Raw genomic sequence first — 17685 nt, 5'->3', positions numbered from 1 at the left:
AGGGGAGTGTCAGCAAGGGAAGATATAAATGTATAGATGAGAAAGATTATGATAGAGAAGTGAGGTGCACAAGGGGGAAATTAAAAAAAAAAAACATGAGAAAAGTGACCTGACAATGAGCCCAAAACTGATTCAACACCTGATAAAGCTCTCTTCCCGGTTTCCTTATCTTGTTAGACAGAGTCTACACATTTACAGATTGTGAGTAACATTCATAAGACTGGGTATACAAGCACAAGTTTGCAAGTGATACCATGGCACTAATTGTATTTACAATTTTGCTCCAAAATTATTTCTCTGCATATCAATAAACAACTCAAATCATCAACTTTAGCAATTTAAAATTTAGCCATGTTAAAAAAAAGTATCTTTACATAAAACGCATATTATAATAAACAAATTTATATAGTTCAGAGCTACTATGTATTTATTTTTCCCTGCAAAGAATGTTCCTTACCGTACTATTTTTCAGTGCAGTGGTACTGAAGTTTAGCGTAAATCCAGGCTCAGAAATCAAATGAGGCCAGAAAAAGGCAAAAGAACCTTTCTCGATTATCTTCTGATCAATGTACTTCGTCCTGATTAAAAAATGTTTCCTGTGGGATTTAATAAAAGCACAAAGTTAATGTGTAAACAAATGGATCAGTGGATTTCTTACGCTGATTAAAACTGATAATTCAAATCAGACCTTCAAATTCATCTTAATGCACACCTAAATACGCTAGATCGTGTATATAAATCAGGAGGTTTTAAATGTCCTTATGTTATTTGCTACTCTTGGGAACAGAATTAGTAAAGCAGCTATTGTTGATTTCCTCCCGTAGGAACAAAAATTTTATTAAATTCTGTCCCCGGAGAGAATATTGTCTAAGCTTGCAAGGTGCATCTCTTTCAAGAACATCAACTGCTACCAGGAGAACATCAGCAGTGGGGAAAGGTGCTTAGGGAGAAGAGGCAGCAGGCTTCTCCATTCCAGTACAGCATGTAAAGCTGATGTCATAGAGACACTTACAAGCTAAGGCCTCAAATATATACTTTTCTATATGCCACTTGCCCATTCAAGTCAAGAATACTGTGTGTCATTCTTCATGCAAGTGAACATGTAGGACCTTAATCTGCACCTTCCTAAATAGAGAATGCAGAATAACAAAATCAACAGCCAGAATGCCTGCCCATGGAGCTATCCCCAACACTCATGCATAACTGGGTAAAATAAAATGAGGATTTTGCTATTTTTTTCAAATTAGGAGTACACCTAAACTAAAATTAGTGCAAGACAGTTTTCAAATAGGATTTGGTACACATTCACGTGCCATGCCCTAAAGAGTGTTTATAGGAAGGTTTCATATAGCAGCGTGACACCAGAACAGTATTACAGCACTTTATATAAAACAGAGAGGGAGCAGAACAAGCGTAATTTAGAAGTAGAAGGCAAAAGGGGCCATCAGATGAGGTAGTAGGATAAGGAGGGGAGAGCAGGAAAGAGGAGGAAGGGAAGGTGTAACAAGAACAACTTGTAAACAAAAGACAAAAAGGGTTCAACAAAAGTAAGTACCAGCCTGCCATTAGTGTCAGATAGAATCTTCTCATACTTAAATGGCATAAGAGTTGGGAGGATCTGCTCCGCTGAAGAAGTAAATCTATAGTTGTTTCAGAAACAACAAGATGTTTGGTGCTAATGTTAGGTTAAGAGAATTGCAGTAACTTGATCTAGCGCCTATGAAGGATCGTTTCGATGATTGAGAAGATTTGAATTTGCGTGTTTAATGTGCGAGAGAATCCTTACTCCTCAACTGATTTCATTCACCTAAGCTGCAAGCAGCAGCAAGGTAACTAGGTCTGCCCAAAAGTGAGACAGCAAACTTTAATGACTATAAGTGCTTGTATAACGTAGTGCCCCTAAAGACAGACTACAGACAATGGGTGTAGTGCCAGAAGATAAACCTTTCCTGTCAATTGTATCACTTCTTTCAGATTCACTCTCTGGAGGACTTACAGAAAAGGAGTTGGGGTTGACCTTGCAAGTGGAGGTCTGCAATTCAAGGTTCTATGGAGTGCAATGCTGCAACAAGAACTCAGGGTCACCAGTCCCTGGTCTGCGGCACCTAGCCATAAGATGATTTACCATTGGCAGGAAATGGTTTTGAAGAAGCTGCCATATTCAAATCAACCGGATTTTTGTTATATGGCAACATAGGCTCTGAAGTGGAAATTCAAAGTTGCCAAATCACTGTCAAATATCAGCCTTCGTCTCTTCAATGAGGGGGGGCAGTTCCAACACTTCTGCCATAAGGCATACTACAGCCTCGAAAGAGGCACTTTCCTCGATCAGGGGCCCCAAAGGCGAATTAAAGAGAATCTGAAAGGTATGGAGGCACCTGACATTCTGTAGGTCAAGAAATAGGCCTGCATCAACATATTGAGGTGGTAGCAAGTTACCTCTCCCTACATCATCCTCATCATGTTGGGCAGGTTGGAAAACTTGTATGGCATAAGCGTAAGACCCAAAACTAGTCTCCATCCTCCTAATGTATTGCTGCTGATTCAGTGAAGCAGGCGGGTAACCTTCCTCCACACCTGGCTGTGCCTTTGTTAAGTATAGCGTGACACAGGTCAAACTATAACTAAAGAGGACAATAAAACCAGAGAAGAGAGAAAACCAAATCCAGATCAGACGCCACCAGAGCAGATGGAGGAAAGACTTTCAAGGCCTGCAGTAGATGAGTAAATGCAAAGCTCAGCACTAGAGGCAGACCAGAGTGACTTCGATCAGTGTGAATCAGTGCCGAAGAATGGCCTGCAGTCAAATTTTCATGGGGTGCCCTGCCAGGTCTGTAGGGCCAGGAGGCAAGTCAGAGAGAACCAGACTGAATACGAAGATATACAGTAGGAGCTCCTAGAAGATCTCAAAATGTTGCAGAGTCAATGAAGACCCTGGAAACTCAACACAAATTGGATTCCAATTTTGCATCAGATCCAAAGATTAAGGCAAAGCCAGTGTCAGGTTTCTGGAAGGTTGACTAGGAGATCTCTTCTCAGAACTGATGGATCTGAACATCGAAGAGCCTCATTGACTCTTATGTTTCTTTTTCATATTCACCTTCGACTAACTAAGCCTTAGTTTAAGATGGAGACCCAGAGTAGGACCAGGTTCGCGATCTGGATGCAAGGTCCTCTCCTTGTGAGTGGCGACATGTTTGGTGTTATGCTCTTTGATTGCTTTGGGATGCATAAGTGAACACTTGTCACAGGGGTTAGCGCCATGTTTGGTGCCAAGACACAACAGGCAGCAGATGTGCGGGTCCCATACCTAACATACGTTTCTGCAATGCACAACAGGATTTAAAGCCTGTCGTCTTCAGAGGCCATACCCCTACATCCTGTGAAAATAATTTGAACCAAAAGGGCGCTGATAAGGGCAGAAACTAATAAATGCACAGCTCTGAATTCACAAAGAAGAGCATCGAAAAAGAGGAAGAACAGAGAGCGCAAGGATGGTGCCTATATGAGGTTCAGTATCATCACATCTGGAGGAGGGAAGCAGTCACAATTTAAGTCGATGGCGCAACATACTGGCAGATAGGAGCTATTACATGAGTTTTCATATCCAGTCTGGTCCCTGATAAGGTGACAAATTTGTGGTTAGAAGTATTTAGTAGAATTCTTGTTGGACTATAGAACTGGAGGATCAGCAGGTAAGTTACAGCATTCAAAATTGCCTTTTATTTGGAATGTGAATTAATGTCTCTTGGGTAGCTCATGAAAAAACATGGCACAGAAACTTTTTAAATCTGCAATGATGAAATAATCAAGGATAAAAAAATCTGCAATAAAATTAGATTGTACATAATTATATTTATAGACAGTTAACCTAAAAGACAATCTATTTCATACAATTTTCTGGAAAACCTGGAGCCAGTCATGGTCATCATAGTGATGCCCAAGACAACTAGGAAAACTCATCTTACTTTGAAGTATTGCAGCCTCACCAAAGAGAAGGCTCGCCAAATATTCTCAATTTTAGGGAATGCAAAAGAAGATTGAATGTCTGGTGTATGACTTGCTCTGGAGTATGTGCACACCAGCAAGTAAATATCGCAGGTAGACTTTAATTTGCAGCAACGACAGGTGACTAGGAGTAAACACCAAGGGGTCCCAAACTAAAAGAGCATTACAACAAAGCCAACTACGTTAAACACAGTAAAGACTAAAAGACATACCAGCAATTGCTGTAGGGGAATGAGAGGAGAGGAAAAGTTTAAGGAAGTTGTGTCAAATATTTGGTTTGGAGATGGCAAGTAGGTACATTAGGTTATTTATTTACCTGCAAGTGTCTCCATATTTTAGTTTCCAGTATCTTTCATACAGTTCACTTCCAAGTTCAGAATCTACCTTCCAAGTGGAATGATCTAAAGACAAACTTCTCTGCCACCGTACATTTGCTGTAAAACAAGGGATACAATTATTTTAGTGGTCACCTCAAAATGCGAATTGGTATAGCACATACAGGATTTAACAGAAAAACACCGAAAAAGAGGGAAGAAAAGGAGTACCAGGACCATTTTCATGGACCAATCTTCTATAATCAACAAGGCACACAATACTTATCTGGCTAGACATTTTTACTCATAGAGCACCCTGTACCTCTTACTGTTGCTCAAGGGCTTCTCTTTAATTAAACAAAGTTGTATTTACAGACCGCTAACCTAATTTTTTATGTTCAAGTGGAAGTCAACAGTTATTGGTATATCTAGCTTACTAATTAAAAACACCAGGTCCTGTAATTCTAGGATACAAATTTGTCAAAGTATTTCTATTTAATAATAGTTAGTACTTTTAATTTAAAGGTGTAGTTATCGAAGATTAATTTTCATCATGTCATGAATTTGGAAATGTAAGCTATAAATTGTGAATTTAGGAAGATACTGGTTTCCAAATCTTATGGGTTTTGGTTCATACTTGTTGGAAATGGCTCTTTCTGGGATGCTTTCTCTCAACATTTTGCTTTTCTCCTTCACAGTTTACTGCTGATCTGGATGTTAGCCTTAGGACTTGAGTGCGATTGACACCGCTGTGCTATGTCAAGGCGCTGTACTCATCATATACATACTGCGGAGCATTTTATATATGTTTGGCTGATTTGAGTTAGCTGTAAGTCCCTTGTCATGGGGGAAGACCTATCCCAGAGCCATGTCACTCGGAAGCGCCTCTGTGGGCCTGCTAAACTGGTTGTTCCATCGAATGAGGTAGCTCATCGATTGTGCCACAGGTTTGCCCTGGTAGGGCCTGTGTGCACAGGTTACTGTTACTCGGTTTGGCGTTTAGAAAGCTACATGCCAAGGTTCTGCATGTCTCCTGCTAGATCGGATTTCTCCCTGGTGACAGTGTGCGGTGTTGGGAAGAGGTTGGGCAGGTGTTGTAATTCCCGACTCTTGCGTTACCTGCAAGAGTCGGGAATTACACCGGATGGTGTGTTTGGTAGGATGGGGCCTGCTTCCTGCACTGGATTAGCATGAAGAGGTGTAGGGAAAAGCTGTTGAGCATTAATTAGTACGGGTGGAATAGTGTAGTGTAGCATAGTGCTTGGTATCAATGAGTTTGTAATGGTGAACCCTCTCCGGTAGTGGGAGGGGGTTCGACTTTACAGTAATGGAAATGTCACTTTGGAAAGTAGGCATTTCGATGTGCATGGCTCTGTGTGCCTGGTAGCCTGTCTCATAATTCACAAAAGAGTGCTAGGGGGGCAGCCACATCAGTGCATTACTGATATGTTATGTTAAACAGCTTGTAGATCGCGCAGCTGCCCCAGCAAAGCGGCGTCCCGGAGCTAATCACAGTCAAATGGAGAGACCACTAGAAAGAGCTCAGGGACCTAAGGTGACGGGAAAAGATACGTCTTTATTGCCTTACAGAACGCCAAGTAGTTTTTCAAACTGCGAATAGGCAAAGGGAGAGAATGCCATAATTTGGCTGCCCGAGTGCAGAAAGCGCGCCCACCGGCCCATACTCTCCTCACCCTCTGAACCACCACCAAATGTTGGTCCGAAGAACAGAGTTGGCAGGAGGGAGAGCATGGTGGCTAAAATGCCAGGCGAAGATGAATTAAAGCTTTTAAAAACGAGGCACAGGGACTTGAACTCCACACGTCTAGCCACTGGCAACAAATGCAGTTGGCGGATGGCAGCAGAGGTGGAGCAGGTTCTCGGGAAGCCAAGTAGAGTTCTGGCCGCCGCATTATGGACCCTCTGTAGTCTCAAGATCTCTGGCTTGTTGGTCCTCAAGTAGAGAGAGCTGATGTAATTCAATCTCGACCAAATAGCGCCCTGAATGATAATCTGCTGAGTGGACGGGTCAAAGCATCCTAACAATGGTTTAAGCCCCCCGCAAAATACCGATACTGGTCCCTGCCACTTTCTTGGTTTGGGCCTGAAATCTGAGAGCCGAATCCACCCAGACACCCAGATTGTTTACCAACTGCTTGGGGGTGGGGGCAACACCCAGGGTTGTGGGTCACCAGTGCCCATTCCAGTTTTTCATCCCGCCCGACCAACAAAACTTCAATCTTGCTTGCGTTGAGCTGCAGACAGTTGGCGGACATCCATTCCGCAATAGCCGAGAGATCGCTCTGAAATGTGGAGGCATACTGCGCTGAGTTACCCGAGAGTGCCACCACCAACTGTGTATCGTCAGCATACAATACTATTGTCAGGCCTCTGCACCTAGCCACCACTGCAAGAGGTTGAACGTACAGGTTAAACAGCGTAGGACTCGGTGCTGAGCCCTGAGTCACCCCTTGATGAATAATAGGAGTCTGTGAGCAGAAAGGGGGAGCTGTCACCTGAAAGGACCTCTCAGAAAGGAAGGAGGCAAACCAGTCAAGGGCAGTGCCGTCAACCCCCACTTCCTTGAGCCGTTGCAACAGAATCTGGTGGGAGACAGTGTCAAACACTGCACTGAGGTCTAATAAAAGCAGTGCCGACATACGTCCCTCATCGAGTGCGGACCTCAGATGTTCGGTCACTGCTAGGAGGGCGGACTCCGTGCTGTGGGCCGGACGGAAGCCATTCTGAGAATGGTCTAAGATGTTATTATCTTCCAGAAAGCCTGTCAGAATGGAATTGACATGGGTCTTAGCAATCATAGATACCCAAGGCAAGAGAGATATGGGACGGAAGTTCTCCAGTTTGGCTGCATCCAAGGAAGGCTTTTTTAACAAAGGTATCACCCTTACTTGCTTCCATGTCCTAGGGACAGCTGCCTTGGATAGGGATATATTAATCACCTAGCCTAATTGAGTCAGAAGCACGGGTAAAGAGTTCATAAATAGCTCCGGTTTAAGGGGGTCAGCAGGAGAGCCTGATTTCACCTTGCTGCACAGCACACCAAGCTCGTCCTGGGATATTAACGGGAACGATGCAAGAGTGTGGTTGGTGCAGGAACTAGGGGATGGGCCCAGGGATTGAGCAGCTAGAGGTAAAGAGTTCTAGATGTTCTCCACCTTTTCCACAAAGTAGGTGGCAAGAGCCTCACATTGTTCATCTGATGTCATGTGGGGCGCAGGAGGTAACCCTGCCCGTTTAAGGTCTTTCAGTATGCTAAAAGAAACATGCTACTTACCAGTATGCATCTGTTCTTGGCATGTAGAGCTGTAGATCTACACACTATGCATAGATCGCCATCCGGTGTTGGGTCCGGATGTTTGCACTTGTTTTTGTCCTGGAAAGTCTTTGGAAGCCACAAGGTAGGTGACTCCTCCTTAGGATCATAGTGCGCATGGGCATCGGCTCCATCCTCAGGTTGTTTTTCGCCAGCAGGGAAATGATGGAGCTTTGTAAGAAACCGGAAGATGCCCTTGTATGCTGTATCTAAATAAGATAATACTGGAACAGATAAAGGAAGCCGGGGAGGCGGGTGGGCGTGTGTAGATCTGCAGCTCTACATGCCAAGAACAGATGCATACTGGTAAGTAGCATATTCCGTTCGAGGCATATGAGCTGCAGATTACACACTATGCATAGATTGTATAGCAGTTCCATTCCTTAGCGGCAGCCACCATTATCTGTTGCAGTAGTCTGAAATCGGGTTTTGAGTACAGCTTGGCCCACACTAGCTTGTTGTTTTGATTGAACATCTACACAATAGTGTTTTGTGAACGTGTGCGGTGTAGACCATGTAACTGCTTTGCAGATGTCATCTAATGGAATGTTGCCTAAAAATGCCATAGAAGCCCCTATTTTTCTTGTAGAGTGGGCTCTAGGAGGAACAGTTAAAGTACGTTTTGCTTTGTGGTAGCAAATTTGTATGCATTTAACAATCCATCTGGCTATCCTGGACTTTGATATTGAATTGCCTTTGTGTGGTGGTGAGAAAGAAACAAAAAGTTGTTTAGTTTTTCGAAAAGGTTGTGTTCTCTCAATGCAATAGAGCAATGCTCTATTAACATCTAATGTATGAAGAACACTTTCTGCGACTGTGCGTGGTTGCGAGAAGAATACGGGCAACTCCACTGATTAAGGTGGAAGGGAGAAATGACTTTAGGTAGGAATTTAGGATTAGTTCGGAGAACAACCTTATTGTGATGGATTTGCAAGAATGGTTCCTGAATAGTTAGTGCTTGTAGCTCACTAACTCTTCTTAGAGAAGTTATGGCCACTAGGAAAGCAACCTTCCAGGTTAAGAATTGTAGCTCACATTTATGTAGAGGTTCAAAGGGAGGTCTCATTAGTCTTGTGAGAACGATATTTAAATTCCACACAGGTGAGGGTGGAACTCTGGGAGGAATTATCCTTTTGAGTCCTTTCATAAAGGCTTTGATGGCAGGTACCCTGAATAGTGATAAATGTTGTCTATTTTGTAGATATGCTGCTATGGCAGCAAGGTGTAGACTAATAGACGTATAGGCTAAGTTGCACCTTTGTAGGTGTAGTAGGTAGCTTATGATGTGTTGGATAGACACATATAGGGGATTGATATTGTTAAGACAATATATCACAAAACTTTTCCACTTGGCTGCAGAGCAGGCTCTAGTGGTAGGGCGTCTAGGTTCCTTAATGACGTTCATACAGTCAGGAGGAAGGTTAAGGTAACCGAATTCTAAGATTTCAGGAGCCAGATCGCAAGGTTGAGCTGAGCTGGGTCCGGGTGTCTGATCTCTCCACGGTTCTGGGTTAAGAGGCGTGGTGAGAGGTGTAATCTTTGGTGCGGAACTACTGACAGTTCCAGCAATGTGGTGAACCACGGTTGTCTGGCCCAGGTTGGAGCAACTAGAATGAGAGTCAGTGAGTGTTGCTGTAATTTGCGCACCACCAATGGTATGAGTAGGAGAGGCGGAAAGGCGTACGCAAATCTGCCTGACCAGTTCATCCATATCGCATTGCCTTTGGACAATGGGTGTGGGTATCTGGCGGCGAAGCTTGGGCATTTGGCGTTTGTGGGTGGCGAAGAGGTCTATCTGTGGTTGCCCCCACATTCGAAAGAATGGTTGAAGAACTTGTGGATGTGTTGCGTTTGACGACTTAACAGATCGGCTATGGTGTTTTGGACTCCTGGGACATGTTGGGCTAGGAGAAAAATGTTCTGAGGTATAGCCCATCTCCATATGTTCTGTGCTAGCTGAGAGAGCTGCAGAGAGTGTCCCCCGCCTTGTTTCTGTATGTAGTACATGGCTGTCATGTCTGTGCGGACTAGGACAGTCTTGCCTGATATCTGTTTTTGAAAGGCTTAAGGCTAGGAATATGGCCAGTAATTCCAGGTGATTGATGTGGAATAACTTTTGTTGAGGTGTCCACCTGCCCTGCATGGTGTGATGTAATAGGTGAGCTCCCCAGCCGGAGAGCGATGCGTCCGCGGTCATGACAATTTGAGGAACTGGCTTTAGGAACGGTCGCCCTTTGTAAAGGTTTTTGGTGTTCCACCACTGTGAGCGATGAGTGTGCGACCGTCTACCAACACGAGATCTGTTAGCTGACCTTGAGCCCGGTTCCATTGGCGTGCTAAGCACTCTTGTATGGGACGCATCTGGAGTCTTGCGTGAGGCACTATGAATATGCAAGAGGCCATCATCCCTATGAGCTGCTTGAACACTCGAGCTGGAAGAGAGTGATGCAGCTGAAATTTGGGTAGGAGAGCGAGAATGCTTTCTATCCTGGCTGGACTGGGATAATTGTGGCGCCAAGGTACTGTTGCATGTGAGAGGGTTGCAGAGGACACTTGGTGTGGTTTATTGTGAACCCCATGTCGTGGAGTAATTGGATAGTTGCGCGAGTGTGATGAAAACACTGGTTGTACGAGTTGGCTTTTATGAGCCAGTTGTCGAGGTATGGGAAGACGTGAATGTGTTGTCTCCTTAGATGGGCTGCAACTACTGCTAGGCACTTTGTGAATACCCGTGGTGCTTTTGTGACTGCGAAAGGGAGTACTTTGAATTGATAGTGCTGCCCGTCCACTACAAACCTGAGATATTTTCTGTGAGCTGCGTGAATGGGAATATGGAAATAGGCTTCCTTGAGATCTAAGGTAGCTAGGAAGTCGCACTGTGAAAATAAAGGGAGGACTTGCTGAAGTGTGACCATGTGAATATGGTCTGATTGTATGTATAGGTTTAGTGGCCTGAGGTCTAGAATAGGTCTCAGAGATCAGTCTTTCTTTGGTATGAGAAAATACAGGGAGTAAACTCCCGTGTTTTGTTGAAGCAGGGGAACTAGTTCTATTGCACTTTTTTGTAGTAAGGAAATTACCTCTTGTTTCAGGAGTGACAAATGTTCTGCTGACATTCGATGCTGTTTGGGTGGAATGTTTGGGGGGTAGAGGTAAGTTCGAGACAGTAACCTGATTGCACTATTTGTTGCACCCACCTGTCTGTGGTGATGTTGGTCCAGACAGGAAGGAACTGTTGTAGTCTTCCCCCGACAGGAGTGGAATGGTCCAAGGGAAGCGGAGGGAAGTCATTGGGCAGGGGTGGAGGCAGAGGGGTGTTGTTAGTCTTGACTCTTCCCTTGTTATTGTTGCCTCTGTATCCTCCTCTCTGATAACCTCTGGCGAAGGTGGATTGGGTATCAGACGAGTATCCCATGGAGTTGCCCTTGTAGGATGAGCGATGAAAAGAACGTCTGGGAGCTTGCGATTGCAAGGCTCCCATTGATTTGGCTGTGTCGGTGTACTTTTTCATCCTCAAGGGATGCATCAACATTAGGGCCAAAAAGGGGTTGTTGGTCGAATGGTTGATTGAGGATAGAGCTTTGCACCTCAGGAAACCGGAAATGCGTAGACATGCATGCCTGCGGAGAAGGACGCTTGTGTTTACTGCTCTGGATGCCTTATCTGCCACATCGAGAGCGCACCAGATGGAGATGTTGGTGATAATTTTATCCTCCTGTACGAGGTTGTTGGCCTTGTGTTTGTATTTGTCTGGGAGGTGTTGGAGTAGGGACTCCAACTCATCATAGTGAGCCCTATTGTATCTGGCTAACAGGACCCGAGTGTTTGCGATGTGCCAAGTGTTAGCTGCCTGTGTTGCTGTTCTTTTGCCAGAGGCGTCAAGGAGTTTAGACTCTGTCGGGCGGAGCTGCATCACCTGATGTGTGCGAATTAGCCCTTTTTCTAGCATTTGAGACCACCATGGAGTCTAATGGAACAGGGCCCTTAATGTAAGCTGGGTCTGTAAGGGCAGCTTTGTATTTTTTCTCAATTCTAGGATTGATGACTGTAGCCCTGACAGGGTCCTTATATACTTCTGTAGCGTGCTTAATAACCCCATTGAGCATGGGTAAAGTGGATGTGGACCTTTGGGTGGTGTCAAAAGTGTCCATTAAAAAAATCGATCGGTTCTGTATGTAGGTCGACCCCGTGGTACTGGGCAGCCCGGTGTATCAGCTGATTAAAACCCATGGTGTCTTCTGGTGGGGAGGGGTAGATGTCATCTTGCGGGACATTAGGCATATTATAGTCATCCCAGGGGTCAGGGGAACCTGGTGGACTGGGGTCCCCTAGTGGCAGGTTGTTGTCACCGTCCCCTGTGTCATCATATGTGTCGTCATTGTCTACTGGTGTAGGGGATGGCGTAGGAGAACGAGGTGGTTGGGGATGTGGAGGAGGTGAAGGGACCCTAAGATATGATGTGGCTATGTCCCTCTTTTTAGGTGGTGGAGCTGGTGCAGGCATGTCCAGTGGTCTTTTTCTGGAACTCAGAGTCAATTGACCAGTTTTAGGGTCTTTAGTTAGAGTTTTTTGTTGAGGGTCTGGTCGAAAAAGCTCTTCTGAAGAAGGTTGGGTGTTCGGTGTCGACATCGAGGGCTTTTTCGGTGCCGGCTCCGGAGCGGTTTTGGGTTTTGAGCCATGTGGTTTACCAGTCTCTGTGTGCTTCTTCAGTGTCGATTGTTTTTTCAGCTCCGAAGAGTGTGAGTCCGAACTTTTGGGGAGTGGCTTCTTCGTCGGCTCCGAGTGTTTTTTCGGTGCTGGGGAGTCACTGCTTGGTGCCGAGGGCTTCGGGGTGGAAGTAGCGGTCGGCACGGAGGATGGGTGAGACTTCTTTTTTGGTGCCGATGATTGGGCTTCGGCGCCGGTGGCAGTCAGACTCTAGCCCGAGTCGCCGGAAGGCTTGATAAGCTTCTTTGCCGGGCCCAAGGGCGGGGCATGGGAAGCAGTGTGTCGGTGGGCACCTGAGCCCAAAGGTGAAGGTGTGACTGAAGCCTTTGTTGCTGTAGGGAGTGGGTAGGGGTCAACATCTCTACTTGTGACCCGTTGAGCCGGAGTCACTTCTTCGACGTCGGAGTCATCGGCTTCGGAGGCGCTGATGAGGCCTTCTTCAACCCGCTCCTCTGGCACATTGACGCCCTCTTGGAAGATGTCGTCAGGGACCTAACTCGACAAGCGAGCCATGGTCCTTCGAGCTCATCGATCCCGGATGGTCTTCTTCAAGCGGAAAGAGGCACAAGCTAGGCAGTCTCTGGACTCGTGCTCCGGAGAGAGGCAGAGGTTACACACCTCATGCAGATCGGTGTGGGGAAACTTCGACCCACATCGAGGACACTTTTTGAAAGGAGTCCTTTCCATGAGCCAGATGCCAAGGCTCAGGTCGGCCCGAAGGCCTTCTTCGACGACCGGAATCATAGACTTGTAGAGATGCGCGACGATTAGGGTTTGCTATTGAGACAATACCGTTGAAAGGGTGAAGGATTGCGTGTCGAAACAGGAATCGGTAACTGTCCTGAACTGGAGCGCAAGAAACACATCCGAACACAATGGCGGAAAAAAACAATCTGAGGATGGAGCCGATGCCCATGCGCACTATGATCCTAAGGAGGAGTCACCTACCTCGTGACTTCCAAAGACTTTCCAGGACAAAAACAAGTGCCAACATCCGGACCCAACCCCAGATGGCGATCTATGCATAGTGTGTAATCTGCAGCTCATATGCCTCGAACACACATTTACCGGGGTTCTTACTGCCCATAATCTGCGCTGCATAGTAGGCTGCCCACTCTGGCTGGATAGCCCTGTGGTAGTCCTTAATAACTGCTTGATAGCGTCCTTTAGAAATCCGATCATAATCGCGCCTCCACACCCGTTCCAACCTTTTGCATGTTATAGGGCCACAAATTAGGTGTTGACTGGAAACTGCAGACCTCTGACTCTGAAGGGCCTTTCTGGGATGGTTACATGGGGGAGGAATTGATACCTGCATTCCAAAGGGCAGGGTTTTGGCCCCACTAAAGATTGTGATCAAACCTCCCAGAGCAGGATGGCAGACAGGACAAAATTTAGAGAGGGCCTGTGCATTTCAAAGGTGGCCATTTGAACCCATCGGGTCTTTAAAGGGTGGGTATAACTACTGGGGCTTCGGCCTCCGAAAGTAGAGACACTTTTGGATTTGGGTTACAACGCTAGTTCAACACAGGGACATCGACACGAGGAGTCATTAGGGCAGGGGGGACAGCAACTGGACTATCCACAGACTTGTGGTGGCTTGGAACTTGTTGTGCTCTAGGAAGGAGACTATCATTTGATGGATTTTGCCTGGACGTTTCTGGCCTGCAGCTAAGTGTCAACTGCATGGCTTGAGTCTCGAAGTAATTTCCAAGGGTGGGTGACCTGACCTCCTGGACATGAAATAACAGGGGCACAAAGGCTCTCACCATCTCCACGAGATCATAAAGATCGGACGGGGAACGCCAGAGACAAGTGGAAATGATAGTGGTTGGGACAAGGACCGTCCTGACATACACCATCATCTCATTGTGCAAGAGGAGTGTGTGTGTGCAACAATCAGCAGCCATCTGAGGTGCCAGGACGTGAGGAATTCGAGGAGTGCAGGGGAAGCGTGTCCAGAGCGTGTAGTGTCCAAGGGGTGTTGGGGGAACTTGAACTGAGACTGTGGTCGGCCTCCAGATCGAGAGCATGACAGTGCCTGACATTGCAGCCTCCGTCAGAGTTTGTTGGCTTCCTCTCCCTGGACCCACGCCACAGGGTACTTTGTGGTGGAAAGCACTGTGACAAGCCTGAGGGGTTTCTGTGACTTGTGGGCATCTGCAGCGGACTGTCAGGGGTCCATGACAGGTCACACCGCTGCTTGAAGGGAAAACATTTCTCCAGACGTGGAAGCAGACAAGCTTCCTGGGTCACAACCTTTTGTCTATGGGGGGGAGGCAGCCATGTGGCACTCGTGCAAGTGCCGTTGGGTGCCCGGAGGTCTAATCCGGAAGGAAGAAACTAAGTAACTGTTTCTTTCCATGTTAGGTGGTTCCGACTGTCTAGTCAACAGGGTGTCAGCCAGGGCAACGTGCATCGTTGGCTGATATAGTTGGGGGACTGAGGGGCTGGGTCATGAGGCATTATCAGAGATTGGTGACTGACCATTCTGCAATAGGAAAGTCAGACAACTGCATATAACTGTAAAGTGTATATACGTGTGTTTTGATTTCAATCGAGAGGTTTGGCAATTGCGTGTAACTGTAGAGTGTATATACAATGTGTATCATTTTGAATTCAGTGCGTGTATGTGTAATATAAAGACAAGTGTTTTTTATACATAGGGTGTGGAATCTTTTTGATTCAAACGCAGTGTTTTGCAAGTGGGCGTGTTGTGCCAAACTTTACACTCAAGCCTTGAGGATAAGCCTGACTGCTCGGATCCAAGCTACCAGAGGGTAAGAACAGGTTATCGGACAAGTGTATTGTACTCATACTATTTGGAACAGTGGAGTTTGACTGGCTTTGATGCATCTTTAAGTATGTACATTGCCTTCATGAATTTGTTTAGCATTTGCATTTAAGTAATAAATACTGCATTTCATCTGTATTTTGTTTATATTGTTTCTCAACACATGATCCATATATTAATTTTTGTATAGAACAGGGACTGTGTGTGTGTTTTTCTGGAGCTACCCCGTCCCTTTTCTGAGAATTAGGGCACCTCCCTTCTTTTATTTGTTTGATGCATCTCAGCCAGCCCTAAACCGCTGGGTCTAACAATACTTCTAATACAACACATCTTTTCAATACCATGTACAATCAATAAAATATGATAACTGGAGACCGGGTTCCAGTTTGGCAAGGAGATTGCTTTAATGATAAAACAAGTGTATTTCAATTTGTTTTGTGGATAACTATTTTGAAATAAGCAAATTGATTCTGGGGGTTACCAACGTTGCAGGTGTCTAAGACCAAGCAGTGACTGAAACTATACCCAATCCTAAAGCTGCTGAGTATGATAACCTGACAAGCAGAATTTATGACAAATTTATGAATAAATGTCCAGTCTTGTGACATATATATTTTATTAACCACCGTTACCTTAGGAAATCACAGAAAAATGGTAAAACTCTATTATTTGTCTTTCTGAAAAAAAGGGGATTACTTTCCATATATTTAAACTGCTACACTTTCCTTTTCTAAGTGCTCAAGACAATTTAAGCTAAAATTATTGCTAATGCTGTAGCTTCTATAAAACATAGCTCAGTAACAGACATGGGTTTCGTCGATGAAGGGTGACAACAAAAACGTTATCATACAAGAGCGGCTGGGTAAAGTAGGAGGAGGAAGACTGAGAAGGTCCGACAAAGATGCAACTTCCTAAGTGCACCAAGGTATCAAAGATATCGAAATAGACTCCTCACTCACGTTATCCTGACATACTTCATCACTGGCCCCTAACCACACCAATAAATGGTGTTTATTTAGGGTGGCTCTTGAATCAAATTGTTCAGTCAACCCTAGTTTGTATTTGCCAACATGTTTCAGCCCATGCTATGAGCCCCTTGCGGATCTGGGGCCTTTGTCAGGGCTAAATGTTGTGTTTGTGCCCCTGCCTGTATTTCATATGCATCCCATGCACATACATGAGGCCTAATGCTCTCACCTGACTTGATCTTCAGTTATTGAAAGAATTCCTTATTCTGAATTGTTCGCGGGTCATGCATGTGTGAAGCGTAGTGTAGTCTTATAGTTACACTTGTGTCAAGGATCATACACCACTTGTGCATCTACGTGTCACCGTTTCTCAGACTGACGTCGGTGAGAGCATTAGGCCTCAAGTATGTGCATGGGAAGAAGAACCCTTAATAAACACATTATTTTACCTATTACCCAGTTACCCTACAAATAAAGGAATTCTTTGGGTATACCTTGAGGTATTTTAAACGTTCTATTGCCTATCTGGATACCTGCTTATCCAGCAAGAACTTATCTAGGAACTCCCAGCATTTCGGTTGAGTCCGCCTGGGGGTACCACCCAACTAGGGTGTGTGTAGGCACCAATGATGAAGCATATCATGATGAAGTGAGTGAGGAGTCTATTTCAATATCTTTTGATACCTTGGCGTACCTAGGAAGTTGCATCTTAGTTGGACCTTTTCCGTCTTCCTCCTACTACTACTACTTTGCCCGGTCCCTCGTGTGGTAATAGTGATTTTAAGAGAATGCAATCGGGTAGATTTTCTCTTGCAAAGGCATCATTAGACCCTTTCTGCCCAATATCTTAAGGGTGGTCAAAAGTGTTTGACATATCTATTGTTACTAATGTGTAAACATGATTTCAGTAGGAAGTTCACCGACCAGAGATAATGCTTTCACCATCCTACAATAAGAATTGGCATTAATGCCAAACTATTTGCCAAGATTATGATTAGCGTAGTTACAAGATAAAATATATATATATGCAAATGCGGACCAAAAGGTTGGGTATAGTCCATGAATAATTTGTTTCTGCATGGAATAATATGCTTCTAAAAACACAAGCAGAATACTTAGCAATAGAAGCCCTACATAAGGAGGAATAGATGGGTAAAATACTGGGAGGACTAATATAACTTAAATAGCGAGGTGCACAAATTAGAGACCAAATCTAATATTAACGACATCCTATCAAGTGTTTTGATTTTCATTATACAATCAAGTATGGTGAAAAGCCACCCTAAAATAAATGTCATGCCAAGTCACAGTCGAGAATCTGGATTGGACTCGAATGGAGGGAGTGCCTTGTATGTCTAAATGCAGTTTGCCCTCAAATGAGGTAATGCACTTGTGTGGTCTAGAAGCAGTGGGGCAACTGTAAGTGTCCCTAAAGCAAAATCCGAAAGTAGATGGGACTGCCCTGGAAGTCCACGTCGGCAGTAAAAATAAACCATTCATGTAATTTGTCAGGAAACATCACATTCCGGAAATATCACATTTTAAAATAGCTGGGGATTC

General features: G+C 45.0%; 1 protein-coding gene across 3 annotated transcripts in view; it reads right to left on the bottom strand.

Annotated features, from left to right (window-relative positions):
* Positions 1-17685, bottom strand: part of TMEM131L (transmembrane 131 like) — a 553379-nt gene that overhangs the window by 189881 nt on the left and 345813 nt on the right. For all 3 annotated transcript variants that reach the window (XM_085641690.1, XM_085641691.1, XM_085641692.1), the window contains 2 exons: positions 4325-4442; positions 458-596 (listed from right to left, as the gene is read on the bottom strand). In XM_085641690.1, the coding sequence (XP_085497816.1) occupies positions 458-596; positions 4325-4442 (257 nt within the window). The remainder of the gene's footprint in view (positions 1-457; positions 597-4324; positions 4443-17685) is intronic.

The sequence above is a fragment of the Triturus cristatus genome, chromosome 2_2 (assembly GCF_964204655.1).
Source record: "Triturus cristatus chromosome 2_2, aTriCri1.1, whole genome shotgun sequence".
In the NCBI taxonomy this organism is placed as follows: domain Eukaryota; kingdom Metazoa; phylum Chordata; class Amphibia; order Caudata; family Salamandridae; genus Triturus; species Triturus cristatus.
This window is presented reverse-complemented; position numbering and strand designations above follow the sequence as displayed.